The sequence below is a fragment of the Myodes glareolus genome, chromosome 15 (genome assembly GCF_982192425.1).
Source record: "Myodes glareolus chromosome 15, mMyoGla1.1, whole genome shotgun sequence".
Lineage (NCBI taxonomy): Eukaryota > Metazoa > Chordata > Mammalia > Rodentia > Cricetidae > Myodes > Myodes glareolus.
Genome location: NC_142040.1, coordinates 20,321,693 through 20,342,894, shown reverse-complemented (window position 1 = coordinate 20,342,894; position 21,202 = coordinate 20,321,693). Strand labels below are relative to the sequence as shown.

The following is a 21,202-nucleotide window of genomic DNA, read 5'->3' as shown; positions in this document are numbered from 1 at the left end:
TACAAAAACAAAATGATTATAACCGTGAGATACAAGGCTATTGCCAACATAATTCAGAGTGACTGAAGAGTTGTTAGAGGGAGGCATTGCGGATAGTAGAACACACCAGTCATGACAACGGAGGAATACTGAGGATGGAAAGGTCAAAACAGGGAGGGGGAGGCCAGAGAAGAGGAGAAGAGGAGAAAGAAGCATAGCCAAGTCCATGACATACGAAGGAGCCATACAGAAACTCATCAATTTTTGTGCTTACTGAAAAATACAATCTGGGGAGTGGGGGATGTTACAAGGGTGAGGGGTGAGTACAGAGGGACTGGGAAATGAGTGGAATTGGGATGCATGATTGATTCCCAAAGAATCAAGAAAAAACTGTTTTAAAAAATACAACCCCCTAAAAGGGTGGGATTTGAATGGGAAAACCCTTCAAGTTGGATAATGCTCCTCCCCAAAGCCTTGGGCTAGTAGACAAAATCAGGTGTGGGGTATTTCCCTATGAGTTGTGGAGTAAGAGAGGTCCCCAAATCCCCAATCAAACAATATAGAATCTTGGCATGTCTCTTGATTGACCACTAGATCTTCATGGTCAGACCCTATTGCTAAAAGTATCACACATTTAGGTTACAGGTCATAGAGAAGTCAAGCTGGTGCTTAGCTGGAAGTTTCTTCTATAACAGCTAAGCTACATGGTCTCAGAAGTTGCCATGCTAAGGGAGAAAACCCATCAACACTCTTGCTTACCTGTCTACCCTGTGAGCCATGATAATGACCTACTAAGGCAGATGTGCTCCCTAGTGCAATAGTGGAAAGACTGTTACGGAGGTTGCCAACCACTTCCCAGTTGGATTTGAGGTTTTCTCCTTGGGAACTCCTACCTGTTTCTGCAAGCCTGGTCCAGAGCCTTTGGTTTGGTGGTCAAAGGCCCTAGAGATGACCCTACTGCTATTGCGCTGCTAAGTTGCCTTCTAAATACTCATTCATACCCAGATTAATGCTGTCACCAGACTTCATCAGAGAAGCTTCTTACTGTATCAGGCTGTGGTTAATACAGAAACCCACACAACTGGGCAACATGCCCAGAATAAGTGACAGGTGAGGCACTCTGCCCCAGCTGGGAGCTGTAATACCCCACAAAGTTCAGACAATATTGTGGAGGAGGACGTCGAAAGAATAAGAGCCCAGGATGGGGAGGTAGACGACATGAAAGATGTCTTCTGGGTATGACATGGCTTTGCACTCACGAGCTCACTGAAGCTGTGGTTATCTCCTCAAGGCTTGCACAACACTGCATCCATGAATATTGCATCATGGATGAGGGAAGCACCCATTAGACCCCACCCTTCCAAAGAGACAATTAACAATTAATGCTAGTTAGGGGAGAGGCGTCACTTTCTTCAGTGGTAATCCACAGACACACTGCCTTTCCTCCATGCTGGGGTAAGTAAGCCCACAGACAAGAAGACAGGGAAGTAGGAGGGGGCTCACCAAAAAGAAGGGTGTGGGCCAGTGGGAGAGGTAAGGGCTGGTAATGGAGGTGAAAGGGGATAAATTTAATTATATATGTCTATAAAACTGCCAAACGGTAAAAAAGTGAAAAATAGCAGCAAACAGATAAAACACCATTTAGAGACCAACATACCTTTTCTCTATGGGGAGTGGCCACATAGAGGAAGCACAGATGGTTCATTGGGGGAAAGTAGAGCATCCTCAGTTCTTCAAGCTGCTGTTTTACAAAGAGCAATATTCATCCAGGCCAGAGCTAGACTGCTACAGGAAGGGAGGGCTTTCTGCAGCACAACGATGCTTATGCAATGCTTAGGTTATTTATGGAGTTGAGTGAACAGAAATAAACGACAAGACAGGACTGTGTCAGAGAACTAGAAACAAAAGAACGGAAATTCTAGAGCTGAGAAGTGTCAGAACACACAATGATATGTTTGATGATTTAGTAAGCAGTTCAGACACAATCAAATACAGAATTAGCATGCTGGGTGGAAAAGCAACCAAACTAAGCACAAAAAATAAGAGAATAATGAGGACATAATTTGTGAAAATTTTGAATATTAGTAGAGATAAGAGATAATACAGCAAAAGTAATATTTGAAAAGAGACTGGAGCTAAGAATGTGTCAGCAAGGATGAAAGACATTATTATACAGATTCGAGAATTCATACAAAGTCTGAGCAATACCGTAGAGTTAAACATATGAAAATAACTTCTGAAAATGAAAGACAATACCAAATTTTCCCAAAAGAGTTGGGGGGAAAGCTCATGTTGCTTACAAAATTAGCAACAAAACTGACTGCTAGTTTATCCACAGAAACAATGAAAGACAGAAGATACTGGAGTAATGATTTAAAGTGCTGGGAAAAATACCTAATAATCTAGAAAATATCTTTAGGAAGAAGGGTATAAAAGACCTTTAATGAAAAGTTAAGAATTTAGTTAAGCGTTCATCACCAGCAAATTCACAACAGAGAAAATCTGAAGAGGCATCCTTCGGGGAGAACAGAAATGATTTCAGACAGAGTATTGGAGATGCAGGAACAAAGGAAGCATGCTCAAAGGTTGAGTGTGTAGGTAAATTTAAGTAAATATTGACAGCTTTAAAAAGCAAAAGTAATTATGTCTTGTGAAACTTAAAAATACATATAGACTTAAAATATATAATTACAGTGACCGTAAATTGAAACTAAGGTGATTCGTGGTACGTTCATTGCTTAGGAAAAGGTGAAAGTACCAATTTATGCTAGATATTAATTAGCCAAGCAGGCATGCTGAAATCTCTGGGGTCATCACTATAAGAATAGTAAAATAGAACATAACTAATAGAGGGGAAAATTTAATAATAAAAAATATTTAATCCAAAATAAATCAAGAAAGGAGAGAAAAAAGATCATAAGTAATACAACTAGTAAACAGTCAGATGGTAAATTTAGACTCAAATATGCTTAAATGAATCAGTGTGCTATGTAAGTTATCAGAAGGGATTTTTAAAAGATTTATAAATTCATTGTAGAAGATACATCTAAAACACAATTGCCTTAGTTATTTTTCTATTGCTGCTATAAGACACCATGACTAAGGTAACTTATAGAAGAATCTATATGGGGCTGATAGTTCCAGAGGGTGAGGCCATGACCATCTTGTCAGAGAGTATGGCAGCAGGCAGGCAGGCAGGCATGGCACTGAGAACTCACATCTTGAAACACAAGCACCAGGTAGAGAGAGAGCACACTGGGAATGGCATGGGTGTTTGAAACCTCAAAGCCCAGCCCAATGACACAGCTCCTCTAACAAGACCACATCTCCTAATCCTTCTCAAATAGTTCCACCAACTGGGGACCAAGTATTCAAACATATGAGCCTATGGGGGCCATTCTTATTCAAACCATCACAATAAGGATATAGGACAATTAAAAAATTTTTAAATGCAACAAGATAATCATGCAAACAATCAAAAATATCTGTTATAGGCTTAGTAATGATCAAAGCAGGGTTTATCAGTATCAATATTTATCAATAAAATATCAGTATTTGTGTGAAAAATACACACAAACAAAAGGGATATTTTTTTAATATTAATTTTAATTTCTAGGATAATATGAGTGTTCTAAACTCATTTATCTGTCAATACAATTTCAGAACACAAAAATTATAACTTAATAGAATTACAAAGCTTGAAAAAAATCCATGCAATCATAGTAGAGGACACTGATATCTCTCTAGGATTAGAATAAGCAGACAAAACTATCACTGAGGGCAAAAACAACTTGGTAACACAACTAAATAGACTATTTTGTTGACATATGAAATGCATTGCTGAAAATATGTAAAACATAAGCTCTTTTGATTAACACAAAGACATTTCAATATGACCGTACAGAAATAAAATTTCAATAAAGTTAAAAATATACCATAATCAAAATGAGTCATTCAACCACAATGCAATCAAGCTAGAAAGTATAATGAAAAGACGACGAAGAAATCTTCATATATTTTGAAATTGAGAAACAGATTTTTATAGAACATATGGACCAAATAAATCACAAAGAATATTTTAAAACATTTTATAATTAATAATAAATGCTGCATAAAAACTTCTACATGAACTATCTCAAGCTACAAAGTGATGGGTAGACCTCTGACTGTACATGTTAGAAAGAAAGCTCAGAAATTAATGATACAAGAATTTGTCTTAAGAAGTTAGAAAAAATATTGCCAATTAATCCAAGGATAGTTGAAGAAAGAAAAAATAGAAGGCAGTCATAAGATAGAAAACATCAACAAAACCAGAATTTATTTCAAAATATTAATAAAATTCTTCCTTCAGCAGTGCATCCCATATGTCAGCTAAGACTATCTGGTTAGTTCTGTTATCAATTTTTTTTAATCAACAGTAATATCTTTGTCCACTTGCTCTAACACTAGAGAGATATGATATGGTCTTTGCTATAATTATACAAACTTTTTTTCAACCTCTGTAATTTTACTAATGTTTGGCTTATATATTTATGAAGAAAAAAGCCTCAGAAGATAAATGCCAAGAATGAAAGCGGAGTGGATGAGAATTTACACCTTATACTTAAAAGATATTGAAAGAATGAACATTCTAATCCCCCTAAATTTTAAAGTTAAGTAGACACATTTTAAGAAAATAAACTCCCACAGAGGTCTGAATATTCATTTATCTGAATATTCTGATAATATTCATTTAACGGAACAAGTTACTTATAAAAGCTTTACTATGAGCTGGGCATAGTGTACATGCCAGCTATCCCAGGATAAGACAGGGGGATAACAAGTTGGAAGTGTGTCTGAATTATGTGTCTGAGTTATAGAAAGAAACCCTGTCTCCAAAAACCAAAACAAATAATCAAATAAACACCTTACCATGGGGAAAAAAGTCTCCAGATCTGAAAGACTTTAAGAAATGTTATCAAATAGTTGAAGAAGAAATAATGCAATAAACCCCTCCAGAGAATAGTAGAGGAAGGAATAACTTGCAGATTTTTTTTTTAACGAAGCAACCTGATCTTGATAAAAAATTTGAAAAAAAAACACATTATAAGCAAAGATATCGCTGTCTAGTGTTATTCATGAAAAAAGCAAAATTTCTAAATATGGAGTAGAACCAAATCCAACATTATACAAGAAGTATAGCATCATATCCATATTGAGTGCAATTCAGGAGTTCAAGGTTGGTTTCGGTATATTGGTTGCTGTAAGATAAAAGAGAAAATATGGCCATCTCTATAGCCACATAAAAGTTGTTTTAATAAAATTGGCATTAATCCATAATGTTTAGAGAACAGTCTCAGCAAACAGAATAAAAACTTCTGTAGTCAGATAAAGGCAGCCCTCAAAAGGATCCTACAGGGTTTGTGTTTGACATTGGTCAATTGTCTTCTTGATCTGATTCACATCTGTTGAATCTCTCTCGTCCAACTCTGAAGGGGTGAACACCCTTACCCAAGTCTACATGAGAAACTAAGAAATGATCAGAAAGTTATTGTGCAAGAATGCAGTAGGGGAGAGATGATCTTCATAGCCAGTATCTTTAATTATACAAAAGAAGATGATACCAAGATGATACCCAAATGCAAAAACTTGTGTTTGTACAATGGGAAATAGCCATAGGAACATTCCTGAGCCCTCTGGGGACAAGTTCTTTCCTGTTAACACATTTCGTTGTTTCTTTAGGTGTGGTATAATATGAATTTGGGGGGATTATGGCTTAATGCAAGATAAGGTAGTCAATCTCTGTTGTTGCTTCTGGTGGTTTGAATAAAGCCCCTATAGATTCATAGATTTGGCTTGGTCCCTAGGGAATGGCATTATTTGAAAATATTAGGAGGTGTGACCTTATTGAAGGAAGAATGTCACTGTAAATGAGCTTTGAAGTGTTTTTTTTTTATTATTATGGTTTTTTTTTTTTTTTGAGACAGGGTTTCTCTGTAGCTTTGAAGCCTGTCCTGGAACTAGCTCTGTATACCAGGCTGGCCTCAAACTCACAGAGATCCACCTGCCTCTGCCTCTTGAGGGCTGGGATTAAAGGCGTGCGCCATCACCGCCTGGCTGGGCTTTGAGTTTTTGAAAGCCTAAGCCAGGTTCAGTGTCTCACTCTTCCTGCTGCCTGCGGATCTGGATGTAGAATTCTCAGCTACTTCTCCAGCAGCGTGTCTGCCTGAGTGCCAGTCCTCACGCCACCATTCTTCCCATGATGATAATGGACTAAACCTCTGAACCTCTTAACAGCCCCAATTAAATGCTTTCTTTTCTAATGGCCATGGTAACTCTCCAGAGCACTAGAACTGTGACTAAGACATTGCTGGTGATTCAACTTAGTCTGTCAGTAAGCCAGGCTGCTTATTCACACACACAGTCCCCACAGCCCATGCCCTCTCCTGGAATAAGCACACCATACTTATCTTCTTGTCCATTCCTGAGTTTCCATGCCTTCCACAAAATGGCTCTAGACACAAGCATCTTTCTCTTGTGAAACCTCCCCCTTTATCCTCATGGGACCTTTCCTTTCTCTCCTCGTAGTATTTATCACACCGTGGTAGGTTTGAATTTCTTGAGGATGGTCCCAGGGTGGAGGTGTAGGTTTGTGGTAGCTTCTTTGCCCAGGATACACAGGGTTTGACCTCTACAACTGGGGGGCGGGGAGGACCTATATCTTTATATTTCTTACTATCTCAACTTAATGAAAGTTTATTAAGTGTAGAAATAATTAGCAAATGAATGCACGAGGGACTGATTGGGTGGATCTATCTCAGCAGGGCTCTGTTTTCCTATTACCGCCTTTTGGGTGCTCTGTTCAGCACTCCTGAACTCATTCTAGCTAGTAATGACACTGTCTCTGCTTGAGGACACCGAATTTACAATCAACAATGAACTCCAAATTGCATTTCTAATTGATTTTTTTATACGGCCGCTACACTCACAGGTGTTCCCTATACTGGCTTCCACACTTGGGGCCTAACTTTCATTTCTAATTCTAGCCTGTTTCTGTGGAGTGACCTGCTAGAGAAATGGTAGCACGAGGTGAGCGTTTGGAGGAATGACCTCGCTTAAATATATAAAGGAGTCTGAAAAAAAAAAATAAGGATTCAGTTGAGGACCAAAATTCCTAATTAGCTTAGTGGTTTAATGCCAAAACAAGTAAAGGAGAGCAGATTTGCCAGAGAAATGGAAAAAAGAATTTTTTCCACTTCTTCCCAGGCTTTTCCTCCAAAGGAATTTGCAAAACTTATTGTTGCTTATAGCAGACTGGAGCCAGGGGAAAGGCTAATGTCCCACTGTGCTAGGCGCTGAGGAGGTAAGAGCTAAGCATACCCATGCCCTCTGCACCTAGGGGATGCTGTTGCCTATGGACGGGTGTAGGCACTTTCAGTCCTGTTCTTTAGCGAAGCCCAGCACATCAGGAAGGGGTCAGAGCGAGCAAGACTCTGCAAACCTGCTGTGTGAGTTTCTGTGGCGGGGTTGTTCAGACAAGGGTTTCACGGCTCACAGCTCTGTGTGCATGTCGAAGCTTCCCAGAGCTTTAAAGCAAAAGTATAGCAATGCCCAGACGCTGTCCTAACAATAAAACCAGTTTGTGCCGAGGTGTGGGTAGTGTCGGTAGGTTCTCAAGGCTTCCTATAGGTGTTTCTAAAGTACTCCAGCGTCTAGATCTAGTCACAGAAGCAGAGACTAATGATATTTTAAAAAGTTAATGAGGGGCCTATGTTTGATTTGTCTTTCTTTTAAAAAGTTCTTAGCTTTACCCTTTGCATGTAACGGTTGTATAGTTTTGCTTCTTTTGTTGTAGGAGAGTACAATGGGCCAATCAGCATTTTGGAATTATCTCAAATTATAGCTATATTCCTAGGAGAAGAGACTCCCGGAGTCTTAATCTCCAGCTTAGCAAAGCAATGGCCAATATCCAACAGAGCTGCTTAAATCAGTCAGGAGTAGCCGCAGCAGAAGTTTTCAAAATAAGCCTTGCTGGGTAGACAGACTTTAGACATGCATGAGAGGTGGGGTATGGTGGAGGGAAGCAGTCCAAAGGACTGAACAGCTAAAGCAAGGACAGAAGAAGGAAAACCCAGAGAAGAGGGCCACAGAGCCTGACGCTGGGTGTGATGGCAGCCGAGGGGTGGTCTGGGCAGGTTGTCTCAGAGGACACATAGGAGCAGGCTGAGCACACAGCCCTTCCAAATATTTGTACCACTGAAAATAACTGGGGCTAGGTTTAATTACTAAGTCAAGGATTATATGGAAAACCCGACTGCAAACAGCATTTATTGAGTACCAGGACACACCAGGCATGTTTTCTTTTCTTTTTTTTTTAAATATTTATTTATTTACTTATTATGTATACAATATTCTGTCTGTGTGTATGCCTGCAGGCCATAAGAGGGCGCCAGACCTCATTATAGATGGTTGTGAGCCACCATGTGGTTGCTGGGAATTGAACTCAGGACCTTTGGAAGAGCAGGCAATGCTCTTAACCACTGAGTCATCTCTCCAGCCCCCAGGCATGATTTCTTAGCATTTGGTTTATGTATTAAATAATTCATATAACTCCATAATGTATTCTATTATTATTATTCTTATTTTGCAGATGATGAAAGTGAAGTACAGTGGACTGACATATGACTTTATTATAACTGAGTTATAATAACTATTTACTAGATAATGAATTTGATACACTACTACAGAAACATGTACCAAGAAATGCATTGGGTGGTGATTGTTCTGTAAGCACCATAGCATGTACTGGCACTAGATGGTAGAAGTCAATACTGCTTCTAGCCTCCAGATGCCACTAAGGGCACAGTAAATATGGGACAGGCAGCTGCTGGTCTACCATGTCATGGCACACAGTCTTACACAAACTCTTCTCTATGGTTCTGGAAATCAAACCCATAGTCTTTCACATACTAGAAAAATGTCATGTTTTTGTTCGTTTTGTTGTTGATTTTAGAAACACACTCCAAAATAAAGATCACGTAACATAACTAGTAACATATCTTCTTCATTAGTCAGCATTTTATACTTTATGTGATTGTGTGTGTTACATGTTATGAATATTTTTAAGATGAGCTTCTTCGCTAACACAAATAATTCCAACCAGACCAAATTAGACCGAATAAAAGATGTCCATGTTTAATGCAGTGCTCCCGGGTGACCGAGAAAGCATGGTGAGAAAGAGAGAGCAGGGAAGACCACATGAAACCCAGAGACCACGTGTTCCTTTTCTGGGTGGCAGCCTCAATAGCCTGTGCGAGTGTTCCACTACTTGGCGGGCTCTTTTGACCCTCCCTGGGGAGGGGTCACTGCTTGGCGGGCTTTCCCAAAGGTGGAGTCTGGACCAAGGCAATTCCTGGGGAAGGGGCCTTATGATGAATGCCAGGGCCTGGGGTGACGCTTCCAATCATTATGCTTTAATACAACTGGAAGTATACTAGGGCTTTTTTTCAGTATCACAAGCATAAGTAATTCATTGAGCTACGATGTTAGGATGGCTGCAGTGATAATAGGAAAAAGCGAGTCCCCAACTCCATTTGTAATCTCCTAGTACCATGGTTATTTATGTGGCCCACAGTTAACCACATGCCATTCTATGGTACATGCCTGTATTTATAGTAGAAGTTAGTCAAGTAAGAGGAGGCCATGCCAGGCACTTGGAAATGATGGCAGATAGGGCTTCAGGAGCCGAGGATTTTGGTCTTCCTACTCTGTCAGTACGGAGAGTTTGTTGAGATTTGTTTTAATGAGAAGCATAAAAATGAAATGCTACATAAAGCCTGCCTGGAAGGGAAATAGGAGGGGCTGAGGATGGGCAAATAAGAGGCAAGCATCACACCTCTGGCCCTTTGGGAAGCGGATGGAGTGGGTGTTCAAAGCTGGGTTTGGGGGCAACTGTAGGAACCAAGAGCACTGATGTGGAGTCACAGTGAGGGTCCTGGTGAGAAAAGGGAGCCCCAATGACTGGGTAAACAAGGGGGATCAGGGCAGAAGGCCAGAAAAGGGAAGATGCAGAAGTGAACTTACTGTAGCTTAAAGGCTGTTGAGTCATTCTGTCCTGGGATGTTACTGCACTGGCCATCCTGACTTTACTGTTCTATTTTATATTGACCCCTATAGTTGAGGCAGATGGCAATATTGACTTTTATATTTTTACATTAACTTATTCTAGTAATATGAATATTATTTTATTACTATAACATAATTCTTGATATCATTCACTATAGGTTATCGGATGAGGATGAAGAGGGCAAGACCAAGCAGGAGTGTATCATCTCTGACCCCTCCTTCTCCATGGTGGCAGTCCAACGGGAAGACAGTGGAATAACATGGGAGACCAACTCAAGTAGATCTTCCACTCCTTGGGCTTCAGAAGAAAGTCAAACTTCTGGTGTATGTAGTTTGGAAGGGTCAGTTCTGAATTCTCCTCCAGGGAATGTTTCCTTTATTGTGGATGAAGTTAAAAAGACACGTAAAAGAACTCATAAGTCCAAGCGTGGTTCGCCATCACTGCGTCGGAAAGGTAGCAAAAAACGAAATTCTCTGGAATCGCAAGATGCTCTGGTAAACAAAGAAGATGGTCCTTTAATTTCTGAAAGCCCAGTGCTCAATACTGAGAAAGAGAAGTCATCCATTGGCACTTATGATAAAACAAGAAGGAAGAAGACAACATCCAATACGCCTCCCATTACTGGGGCGATATACAAAGAGCACAAACCATTAGTGTTGAGGCCAGTCTACATAGGAACAGTCCAATACAAAATTAAGATGTTCAATTCAGTTAAAGAAGAATTGATTCCTCTACAATTTTATGGGACTTTGCCAAAAGGTTATGTAATTAAGGAAATACATTACAGGAAAGGGAAAGATGCATCCATTAGTCTAGAGCCAGATATGAGCAATAGTGGTTCTAACCTAGCTTCCCAAAGAAGTAAATTAGTAGCCCAAAGCCCAAAAGATGATACAGCAAGAGAGCTTGCTCCACCATGGAGAGGTGCCTACTCCAAGGGGTCAAAGTCTATGACCTCATTATTTAGTCATGAAGAGCAAAAGAAAACGTATGTTGATTCCCCCTTAAAAGCCACGTCTGCAACAGAGCACACATTGCCTTCTTATTCCAGAAATTTGCTTGACACAGCAGATCAAGAACATCTAAGACCTCCAAAGACAGTGCCACAGCAGTCAGCTGACGAACTGGAGACCCACAGAACGGAGCCACCCAGCACGCCAGCAACCACGTTCCCTGAACAAGCAAAGGAAGAATTTGAACCAGACTCACAGGGAACGGAAAGTTCAGAGAATGATGCTTCACTGTTCTCAGGCCCAGCTGATGATGTAAAACAGGAAGGCACGGTTACTACCAGCTATTCCATGTCAAGGGAGGCAGAGGAGTCTTTGGAGACAGGACCACCAAGACTGGAACCATCCATTCTAGAAAGGTTTGAGCCTGATAAGGAAGAACTAAAGCTGAATTCAGTAGAAAAGATAGAACCAGCCTTTGAACACCTGACCTCGTCTGAGCCCACAGCCCACAGAGAGGAGGAGCATGCGCCTGAGTCCATAGTCCACAGAGAGGAGGAGCATGCGCCTGAGCCCATAGCCCACATAGAACAGGAGCATGCACCTGAGCCCATAGCCCACAGAGAGGAGGAGCATGCACCTGAGCCCATAGCCCACAGAGAGGAGGAGCATGCACCTGAGCCCACACCCCATATAGAGGAGGAGCATACGCCTGAGCCCACACCCCACATAGAGGAGGAGCATGCGCCTGAGCCTATAGCTCACAGAGAGGAGGAGCATGCACCTGAGCTCACACCCCACATAGAGGAGGAGCATGCGCCTGAGCCTATAGCTCACAGAGAGGAGGAGCATGCACCTGAGCTCACACCCCACATAGAGGAGGAGCATGCGCCTGAGCCTATAGCCCACAGAGAGGAGGAGCATGCGCCCGAGCCTTCTGTCGCTGAAGCATCACAAGAACTAGAGAAGGCTGTGGAAATCACGGATACCACTGAACCAGAAGATTCTAGTCTAGAAGAAGAGATCATAGAACTTGATTATCCGGAAAGTCCTTTAGTTTCTGAGGGGTCTTTTTCATCACCTTTGTCCCCTGAAGTGGAGCACAGAGAAGAGCCCATTCTGCCATCACAAATGACATTCACACCTGAACATGTCTCTTTGTCTGAGGAGGAAAGAGAGGAAAGCGAATCTGTTTCTACTGATTCTGTTTTTGTATCTGAGTATTCAGTCCCACAGGATTTGAACCGTGTACCAGAGAAGCAAGAAGCCGAGGCAGTTTCTCTCTCTGATGTTAAATCCCGCTCCGAGCCTGCGGTTTTTTCAGAGGAGGATGACGAACGCGAGTCTTCTTCCCCAGCTGTGGCATCTGAATCTGAGTACTCTCTCTCTGCATCCACCATCGAGAAGACATCAGCATCCCAGTCCCCACTCCTCCCCCCGGTTACTCCTGACCATCTGGTCCTATCTGGAGACGAAGCCTCAGAGAGTAGGTGTCAAACACCAGAGACTGCATCTGCTGCCGAGAATTCAGTTCCAGTGCGTGCTGCGCAGGAGTCGCTGGCAAGAACAGGCGACCGTAAGCCCCCATTAAAGTCCCAAGATGTTTCTGAGCCCATGATTCTGGCAGAAGAAAAGAAAGAAGAAATGGGGCCACACCTCCCAGATGTGGAAGCTATCTCTGAATACTCTCGTTCTCCATCGTTAACTGAGAAGGCTTCGGAGTGTCCTGTCCCACCGCCATCCCTGGCTGCCACACTGAGAGACGCAGTTCTATCAAAAGATGGGGATCAAAAAAGTGAACATGTCACATCAGATTCGAAACTGCCGTCTAAATCCTCAACTCCCCAAAATGCAACACAGGAATCCCCCCTGAAAGCAATCGACGACATGCCCCAATTCAGACCAAAAGGCATTTCTGAACCCGTGACTCTGTTAAAAGAAGAAAAGGGAGATGTTGGGCCATCTCCACCGGATGTGGAGTCTGCGTCTGAGCATGCTGTCCCACTGAACGCAACTGAGCTGCTTTCTGAATGCCAGGTCCCACTTCCTTCAGCCACCGCGTCTGTACATGTGGTCCTACCAAAAGGAAAGACCTTAGCAGACCAGCGGTTCTCGCTGTCCTCCACACCTGCTTCCGAACGCTCAGTACCAACACCATCTGTAACACCAGAGTCCCAGGAGGAAGACATTGTCCCCACATCCCCTCTGCTTTTAAAAGGTGCCTCCTCACCCACCACTCTATCGGAGCTAGAGCAGGAAGAGGGAAGCCTCGGGCCCTTCTCCCCTGATTCTGCCTTTGCGTCGGAATTCTCCTTCTCCCCCTATCCGACTCAGGAGACAGAGAAGAGAGAGCTGGGGCGCGATTCTCCACTGTGTTTGACATCGCCATCTGAGCATACTGTTTTGTCAGATGAAGACACGGAAGAGGCTGAGCTTTTTTCTCCAGACTCGGCGTCACTGCTTTCCATCCCGCCGTACAGACTCCCAGAAACAGAGCAAACTGAGATTCAGCCAGACTCGTCCCTAGCTACAAGGTCTGCTCCACAATCTCCCTACTTCTCAGAAGCAGACGAAGAAGAGTCAGGATCAACGGCGCTCACACCTGTGCCCGAGCCTTTGGATTCTTCACAGGAACAGGAGGCCAAACCCTCCCTTTTCATGCCTGGACGCGGAGTCCTGAGCCCGCCACCTTCAGCAAACAAAATGGGCCAAGCAGAGAGCATCCCAGATGCTCCGGCAATCTCAACATCTGTATCCGAATATCTCATCCTGGCCCAGCAGCAGAAAACGCAGGCGTCTGGGGAGCCTGAGGCAGAGAGGTTGGTACCACCACCTTTAACCAGCAGATGGGAGAAGGGAGATAGGAGTAGTCTAGCAGCAGCGACAATAGCGGCTTCTTCATCTGCTCTGCCCTCGGTGGTAAAGGAAGAAGCCGAACCCGTTTTGCCCACGTCTCAGTCCTCAGTTCCACCTGAGTCGGCCCGTGTCCTTAAGACAGAACAGGAACCCAAGGCATCACCCACTCTAAAATCTGCACAGGAACAGATGGCTCTGCCAAAAGTCAGGAGGGAAGAAACTGTGCCGGATTCTCAAGACGCAACAGCACACGCATCACAGGATCAGACACCAGAGCCTCGGCGCCCAAATGTTCCGGGATCTGGGATGAAATATTCAGCTCTGTCTGACTCGGTAGAGGAGCCAAAGGCGGATGTCAAACCCGATTTAGCTCCAACTGTGACTTCTGAACTAGAACACAAAGTGTTGTCAAAGAATGAGCCCGAAGTGGCAAAGTCATATTCACCTCCAGAGGAAACAACTGCTTCTGGACATGAGGTTTTATCTGGAGTGGAAACGGAAGTGAGACAGGGTTCCAGAATAACCGGGGAGCTTCCTGCAGCCTCGTGGGGAATAGAAAGGGAAGTTGAACATCATCCCCCCGGGCCACCAGCATTTCCAGCTTTGTCAGAAGAAATGCAGAAAGAACCCACAGCCAGCTTTTCTGCCGCCACAGTGCCAATAACTAAGCTTGATTCAAATTTAACCGAATCAGGCAGAGATGAAACCCTGACAGAGTCATCTCTCACCAGCCCTGAGGGACACCAGGGCCAAAAGGGAATAGGGAGGAGTGAATTAGGAAGAAGCTCGCCGCCACGCATTACTTCGGTAGCCGAGCGCTCAGTTCTTATAGGGGAAGAGAAGGAACCAATTAAAGCTGCTGCTGCTGTCATTGATAGCTCTTCACCTGGAGGTTCAGCTTGGCCAGAAGCAGAGCAAGACATGAAATTAGGTTCATCTCCGAGCCCATTATCTCTATCGGAGCATTCTGTTCGGTCAAAAGTCGATGCTGAAGATGTTAAACCTGAGTTGCCAGTATCCAAAGTGCCAGCAGATGTGTCTGGGGAAGCCAGGGCAGAAGACAAACAAGGCCTTCCATTCCCTGCAGATCTCGATTCTGAACGCTCCGTTTCATCACAGAAAAAGAACTTGGTGTCTGTCTCAGAGGTGTCAATGCCTCAACCCAAACTTCGCACCAAGTTGGGTGGTGAGGTAAAGAAAGAAGACAGTGAGCTTTCGTCACAAGCCCCACCGGGACCCACGCACACAGCTCCAAACAACGAACCTGAGGGGAAGACGTTTCCTGAGTCTGAAAATTCAGTGTCCGACAACTTAGCCCCAACATTACTGGCCCACGGGGATGAGATAAATGAACAAGCAGAGGACCTGAGGGGTCTCCTGTCAGGAAAGCAGGAGCTGGGAAAGCTGCCCCCGGAGCCTGAGAAGAAACACAAACAGTTACCAGAAGCAGCAGCTGCTGGGTCCGAACTCATTGGTAGTAGAGGCAGAAGTGGATCCTTCAGCATAGAACCAGTAAAACCCCTTATACCTGAACCAGGGTCTTCTGTCTTAGAAATGAGCCCCACTGAGCTTAGGAGCAGAGGAAAAGACCAAGAAGAAGACAGGAAGTTCCCTGTGCCTGCCCTATCTCCATTAGAGATTGCTTCTTCTGACCTCCCTGCAAGGCAAAGGGAGCTTGAAAAAGCCCTGCACAAGGGGCAAGTTATTAAGGTGCCTGATGCGAACAGCTCTTTCCCAGAGAAATCAGATCTGGATATTCAACAACTCTCAAATAGGAAAGAGAATTCAGAGCAATCCAAATCATTGATGAGAACGGAACCTGCCGATGTTACAGGAAGAAAAGCGAAAGAGACTCTCTTTTCTCTGAAGGATAACACCTGGATTCTGGAGAAGCCAAACGACTTAGCCAATCAGCACGAAGATAGAAAACCAGGGTCCAGGCAGCTGGAGTCCTCTGATAGCAATGATCTGATGTCAGGGAAACTTGAGGCTGCTCCATTGGATACAGACCACAAATCTGGAATCAGAAAGCAGGTTCTGTCCCAAGCTGTGGAAAAACCCCATTTGTCATCGCAAGACCAAGAATCCACCCTTCATGTATCTAGTAACAGGGCAGAAATCTCATCCACTGAGACTTCCCTTTCAGAAGAAATAAAGTTGCTTCAGGAACCACAGCCTGTGATTCCAGCTGGGAAGATGGAGGGAGGCAGAGCAGAGGAGAGGCAGATCAATTCTTTTACAGAGAGTGAAAATTTGATATCAGAGAAGACAAATGCAGAAGTTCCCAGGCCTTGCAAAGAAGAAACTCAGGAAGAAATCAAACTACCTCTTGAAAGAACTCTCCAGAAATCAGAGCCTGGTCCATCCGCGGAACAGGTAAAGGCAGAAGCTCCCCTGATTCCTACCAGAGCAGCTCATTTTCCAGCTGAAGTTGCAGAACCTACACTGGACAAAGACCAAGAGGCAAGCCCAGCACCAGTGTCTGGTGAGAAGCCATCTGGAGAACCAAAAGGGATTCAGTCAAAGGCTGTAAATGATGCTGATGAAAGGAGAGAACCAGCCCTAGATGTGAATGTGTCCGCCCAAAGTAAACCTGTCCCTGAAGTCACAGCAAATGTTACACCTCAACCCCTGAAGACACCAGAGGTGACACATAGGCCATCTGAGAAGTCAGTGGTGGCTGAACAAGGTCTTCCTGCAGAGAAGGGGAAGAAAGGATTATCATCCTTCAAATCATGGATGTCTAGTTTATTCTTTGGATCAAGCACTCCCGATAATAAGGTCAGTGACAAAGAAGACTTAGAAACGCAGCCAAGTCCCTCTGTAGAGAAAGCAACAACAGTCGTAGACCTGAAAAGTGCAGTTTCTGCTGAGGTTAACACAGCTGAACTGGCTGAAGAATCCAATGGTGTGTCAGTTAAAGCCGGCAAAAGTCAAGACCTTAAGGAAAAACTCACATTGTTATCAAGTGCAGAAGTTTTAAAACAGCCTGAATCCAACTCTGAAAATTACAGGAAGAAAGAAACTCCAGGCTATTTGGAGGGAACCAGTGTAAGCTCAGCTACATCAGCTGACGACAAACATCTTGGAATTCAACCTTGTTCCCCCGTGGGTGAGAAACTGGTTATGGAAGAAGCCCCAAACACTGTTCCTTTTCGTGTTACTGAGAGCCAAAGACACCAGAAGCCACAAATCTCTCCTCCATCTACGTGGACTATTTCTGCTCTTAAGGAAGAACCAAGCAGTGATCGCAAAGAAACATTGTTCTTGTCATCGGACATAGTAGATAAAATGCCACAAGAGCCAAAATCAGCTCCATCCGACTTCACAAGGGTGAAGGACTCAGAGAAGCCAGCACCAATGATTTTGCCAGTGGAATCAAAAAGCAGTTTAATTGATGATTTTGGTGAAGACAGACTAAGAAAAGAAATGCCAAATCCCACTTCTTTGAAACACCATGAAGAGGAAGTCGAACGCCCAATGGAGGAGAAGGATAGCTGGGAAATTAGATCATTTTCCCTGGCAGACAAGAGGGAGCTGGCAGAGACACAAGAAATCATGGCTCCCTTGGAGCTTAGGGAAAATAAGGCGGCAGGAAAGTTGCAAATGCTGCCGGAATCTCGACCTTTTCAATCGGAAGAGTCAAAAGCTACCGAGAAGCTGGAGCAGCGCATCTCTCCAACTGAAGAGCTCACGGAAAAACCCAGCGTGACTCTTGCTTTGGAGGAGAGGAGAGAAGAGGAAGAGCAGACAGGAGCATCTTCAGAAGGAAGGCAGGGACGCCGGCCCTACTCTCCAACTGCAGCCCTGCCTGTGCCCCGAGCTTCAGCTGTCTCTTTGGGTGAAGCCCAACCACCTTCATTGGTTAAACCACCACCAGTTACTGAGCAACCAGAATGCATATCCGCAGAGGTATACCCAGAAATTAGGGAGAGAAAGGCAGCAGAAACCCAACTCCATGCCCTGGAAAAAAGTACAGTCTTAGTAGAAAAAACCAAGTCCTCCCATGTGGAGCCTCCCCATGGGGAGGAAATGGTTGGCCATTCTTTGACTCGGAGAGGAAATCTGGAGTTGGAGAAATCCAGTGAGGACAGAGTGGGCCTCAAAGAGGAGAGGAGACAGTTGGTAATGCCAGAGTCGTCCACTGGCGCAGCAGTGGCTGCTGTGGTTGAAAGTATGCCGTCAAGGTCTCTCTCTGAGGATGCTGAAAGCACGCCAGAGCGCACTCCTTCTGAAGCGGAGCATTTGGGAGCACCGCCGACTCAGCTGTCACCTGTAGAACCACAAACTCTTGTTTCAGGAACGTCTCTAGAATATACAGTGAAGAGACCGGAAACGTGGTCAGAGAGGCCTACAGTGCACACCATCCAGATGTCTACAGATGGCCTGACCGGGATGCCGAAACACTCTGCTCTTGTTTCAAAGCGTCCCTCAGAAGCTGTGGAGGATGTGCACAGAGACGAGCCACTCTCTTCAGCTGCAAGCAACTACACTAAATTTATGCTTAATGCATCAGCCGTCAGTGCTGACGGAACGACTCCCATGAAAGGCTCACCCAGGGAGCTCGAAGGCACCTCAGCAAAAGATGAAGAATTTGCAGTAACCAGCAAGCCCGCCGGACTTTCGGAGGATCAGAAAAGTGCCTTTAGTATCATTTCTGAAGGCTGTGAGATACTGAATATCCACGCTCCTGCCTTTATCCCTTCTGTGGATCAGGAAGAAAGTGAACAAATGCAAGATAAGTTGCATTATTTAGAGGAGAAAGCCTCATTTAAAACTGTACCCCTGCATGATGAGAGTGAGGCATTTGCTTTCCATAAGACACAGAGGAGCAAGTTAGAAGACTCTGCTAGGGAAGTCACATCGCTGGTGGAAAGCGAGGCAAAGGAAGCTCATAAAGTAAAGGAGGAGAGAGCCTCCGAGTCAGACACAGGCGACTTCATTCAACCCACAGCTTCCAGTGAAGAGGATTATTTTGAAAAATACACTTTGGTTGATTATAACCTCTCCCCAGACTCAGAGAAACGCAAATTAACTGTTGAGGGATTCTCAAAGGAAGTCACGGAAGCAGCGGCTTCTTTCCCAGGAAGTTCAGATAAATGCGCCCTAGAACACGAATATGACTTAGTAAAGTTAGATGAAAGCTTTTATGGGCTAGAAAAGGACTCTAGTGAGTTATCTCAAGCAGAGATGCAAAAGTCTTTGGTCATCCAAACACCAGACGATAGAAATGTTTCGAAGGCTATCAGTAGAGATGTGGACTCCAGATCACCTGGGATGCCTTTGTTTGATGTGGACGAAGGGGTTCTATCAAGAAACCAGATATTCCCTACCACCACCAAGGCTGTTAATCCCGAGCTTCTAGAGGAGCCGCCCGCACTTGCATTTTTATATAAGGATCTGTATGAAGAGGCATATGGGGAGAAGAACGAAGAGGAGACGGCCTCTGAAGGTGGCAGTGCGGATTCGGAGGCATCGTTTCCGAGGAGACATTCTGACACTGAAGATGGAGCAGGTATGTATTTTGAGAAGTACATACTCAAAGATGACATTCTTCACGACACATCTGTAACTCAAGAAGATCAAGGCCAAGGCCTGGAAGAAAAGTCCGTTGGCGAGGATGATTCACATCAGCTGAGAGTGGCAGAAAGGGAAATTGGCAGAAAACCTGAAACTGGGTTTTGGGAGAAGAATCTGGAAGAACAGCAAAAGGCTGTCAGCAGGGAAGGAGACTCTGTTGGCCACATGGAGACCGATGCTGAGGTGGCGATGCAGCAGAAAGCTCCCATTACAGAGGAAGTCAGAGCAGTCACTCAGAAGATGAGCTACGCAGTTCCATTTGAAGACACCCATCATGTTCTGGAGAGTGTAGATGAACCAAGCAGTCAGGGTAACGAAGCAGGAAATGCCAGTGCAGAGGCCCAGCTGAATGTCCCAGTACAAGTGTCTTTCCCAGAGGAAGAATTTGCAGCTGGTGCCACTTACGCTCCAGAAATGCCACAAGCAGAGTTCATCCCATCTGGGCCACGTGAGGAGAGGCTGCGCAATATCCCTGTCCAGGATGAGTATGAGTTCGTTGACTCTCTGAACCAAGACATGGTCACTCGAGGCATCTTATCGGAAGAACCATCTTCAGAATCCACACCCGAAGATGTGTTGTCTCAGGGAGCAGAATCGTCCAAGCGTACCAAGGAATATGAATTCCTGAATGAAGAAGGACCTAGTATGTCTGCCGAGCAGAAAGAGTTGGACGGAAGGAGGATAGAAAATGACCGGCCTGCACCAGAGTCCGTTACAGATAAGACCCAGCAGGAACGAACGAAGGCCCAGGTTGACTCTTACTGCTACACCTGCAAAAGCCTGGTCTCTGAAATGGACAAGGTATTGGGTGTTCACAAAAACCACGAGGTTTCAGCCCTTGACACGGCTATCAGTGCTGTGAAGGTAAGCCAACTCGACACACACAAATGATACATGTGCACTGGGTTGCTTCCACGTTTTCTTTAAAATGACCAATATTTGATATTCATTTTAAACACAACGTTCTGGAAAAAAATGTGATTTTAGTTAAGACTACCTTGTCTATTATTCTTATGGGTATATGGTGTGTCAGATCATTTGTCTAGGTTCTCAGAATATCAAGAAATAACACGGCATCATTGCCACCGAGGAGCTTACTATCCCGTAGCAAAGACCCTTAATGTTATAAAAAAGGAAAATGTTTTTAATCTCAATAATTATACATTTTCTCACAAAACAAGCTACTTTCTCTCATCAATAATATTGTCCTTTAAATATGCATCTACTGCACTGACCAATTCTAGCCTAAGTGTTAAAACATTCTTGAAGCTGTAAGATTTTAATTTTGATCCTCATCATAACCCGCCTCCCCAGGGATGCTGTTGAGAAGCATGGAGTCTTTGTTCACCCGCCTACCTCTCAATCACCTATTTCCACATCTCCATCCTACATATAGCACCCAGAATGATCTTAAAATTAGCTAAGAATTAGCTAATAACACAACTTGACCACTTTCTCTGTGCCAGGCCAGTGTTGAGTTCTTTGTATACAAAGTACATTTTTATTCTCATAGCTCCCCATCACAGTTTGCGGATAATGGCATGGGCTCAGAGAGGTCAAGTGGTTTGCTGAAAGAGACAAGAGAAAAGCTGGGGCTGATACCCAGGTTGGCCTGACCTTGGGACTTACGTTCTTTTTTTGTTTGTTTGTTTGTTTTATTTATTTTTTTGTAATTTTATTAAATTATAAAAGTTTCCATTTCCGCCCCTCCTCCCACCACCCTCCCACTCCC

At 44.0% G+C, this 21,202-nt stretch overlaps 1 protein-coding gene across 1 annotated transcript in view; it reads left to right on the top strand.

Moving 5' to 3' along the window:
• Positions 1-21,202, top strand: part of Cmya5 (cardiomyopathy associated 5) — a 99,826-nt gene that overhangs the window by 32,616 nt on the left and 46,008 nt on the right. Inside the window, exon 2 of the mRNA XM_048455922.3 lies at positions 10,242-20,334. Coding sequence (XP_048311879.3) covers positions 10,242-20,334 — 10,093 coding nt within the window. The remainder of the gene's footprint in view (positions 1-10,241; positions 20,335-21,202) is intronic.